The sequence below is a fragment of the Stegastes partitus genome, unplaced genomic scaffold (assembly GCF_000690725.1).
Source record: "Stegastes partitus isolate 25-593 unplaced genomic scaffold, Stegastes_partitus-1.0.2 Scaffold2459, whole genome shotgun sequence".
NCBI classification, from domain to species: domain Eukaryota; kingdom Metazoa; phylum Chordata; class Actinopteri; family Pomacentridae; genus Stegastes; species Stegastes partitus.
The window spans coordinates 10,991-12,390 of NW_007580190.1; the positions used below are offsets into that span (position 1 = coordinate 10,991).

The window sequence follows — 1,400 nt, forward strand, 5'->3', positions numbered from 1 at the left end:
CCCACTGCCCCTTACTGCCCCCCACTGCCCCTTACTGCCCCCCCGGTGTGACCCCCGTCTGCCTCTGTGTGTTTCAGATGAGTGTGGCTCCGACTACGTCAGCGAGCTGCGTTTTGCTCCCAACCAAACCAAGGAGATGGAGGAGAAGATCATGGAGCTGCACAGAACCTACAGGTGGGTCAGCGCCACACGTTCAGCGCCGACAGCGTCGCGTTCACACTCTAAACTGTGCGTCTGTGTTTCTAGAGGAATGAGTCCCGCTGAAGCAGAGATGCACTTCCTGGAGAACGTCAAGAAGCTCTCCATGTACGGAGTGGACCTCCATCACGCCAAGGTAAGCATTCACACAGCCGCAGAACACGAACACACGTGATGACGGGGTTCTGCTGAATGTTCCCCTGTTTGTGAATCCATAGTGAAGCTGCATGCTTCACACTGATCACGCTGACCTCAGGACCAGCAGACGATGCACCAGCTGGGAGTCACGCTCATGCTCATGTCCAGGTGTTCTGTGGTGCTGCTCGTGTGGCTTCATCACCATCGTGTCTGCTCTGCCGTGTGTCGAGTTCTTCTTCAGCCGTCTGTGCAGCAGCAGCAGCAGACGTTGAGATGTTTGGTGAATTCACTGTAGAGCTCCTCTGATCTAAACCACTTCAGCTTCATCTGGCTGAACATCTGGCTGCTTCCTAAATGTGCTCCAAATGTCAGCATCTGTCAGATTCTGCAGGAAACAGGATCAGCTTTCAGGGAAACGGTCTTCATCATCGTATGTGCTGCATTAAGTGGACTGATAGAAACAGGCTGGGCTGTCCTCAGATGAACACATGAGCAGAGCGTTTCAGTGCTGCTGATGTTCTGATCGATCACATGACCTGCTTCCTGTCCACGATCAATGACGTGACCGTTACAGGCCGCTGCTATGGATTTTTCACTCGTGGCCGTTTTCCATTGGCTCAGTGTGAAGATGGAGCCGCTGCATCCTGCTCCATCACATCTGATCCACGGATTCCTGATCAATCACCACGCAGACACGCGTTGGACGGATTTAACCGTCTGGACCCCAGAACCGGCCTTTAAAGTCGTGTTGCCTTTAACAAATCACCACGATGGCGCCGTAAGCTTCAGCTGAGACCCAAATCCTGACAGTTCCTCAGAATCACTTCATTCTATAGGTCTCTGATAAAAAGGTAGAACCAGAACCTTCCTCCTCCTGGTGGAACATGTTTCTACAGCTGATGGTGGAACATCTTTCTACTGATGATGATGGAACATCTTTCTACATCTGATGGTGGAACACCTTTCTACTGATGGTGGAACATCTTTCTACATCTGATGATGGAACATCTTTCTACATCTGATGGTGGAACATCTTTCTACTGATGGTGGAACATCTTTCTACA

At 51.1% G+C, this 1,400-nt stretch overlaps 1 protein-coding gene across 1 annotated transcript in view; it reads left to right on the plus strand.

Annotated features, from left to right (window-relative positions):
• LOC103375082 (band 4.1-like protein 3) overlaps positions 1-1,400 on the plus strand; it is an 18,134-nt gene that overhangs the window by 1,963 nt on the left and 14,771 nt on the right. The window contains exons 4-5 of the mRNA XM_008305281.1: positions 78-174; positions 247-334. Of these exons, the coding sequence (XP_008303503.1) occupies positions 78-174; positions 247-334 (185 nt within the window). The remainder of the gene's footprint in view (positions 1-77; positions 175-246; positions 335-1,400) is intronic.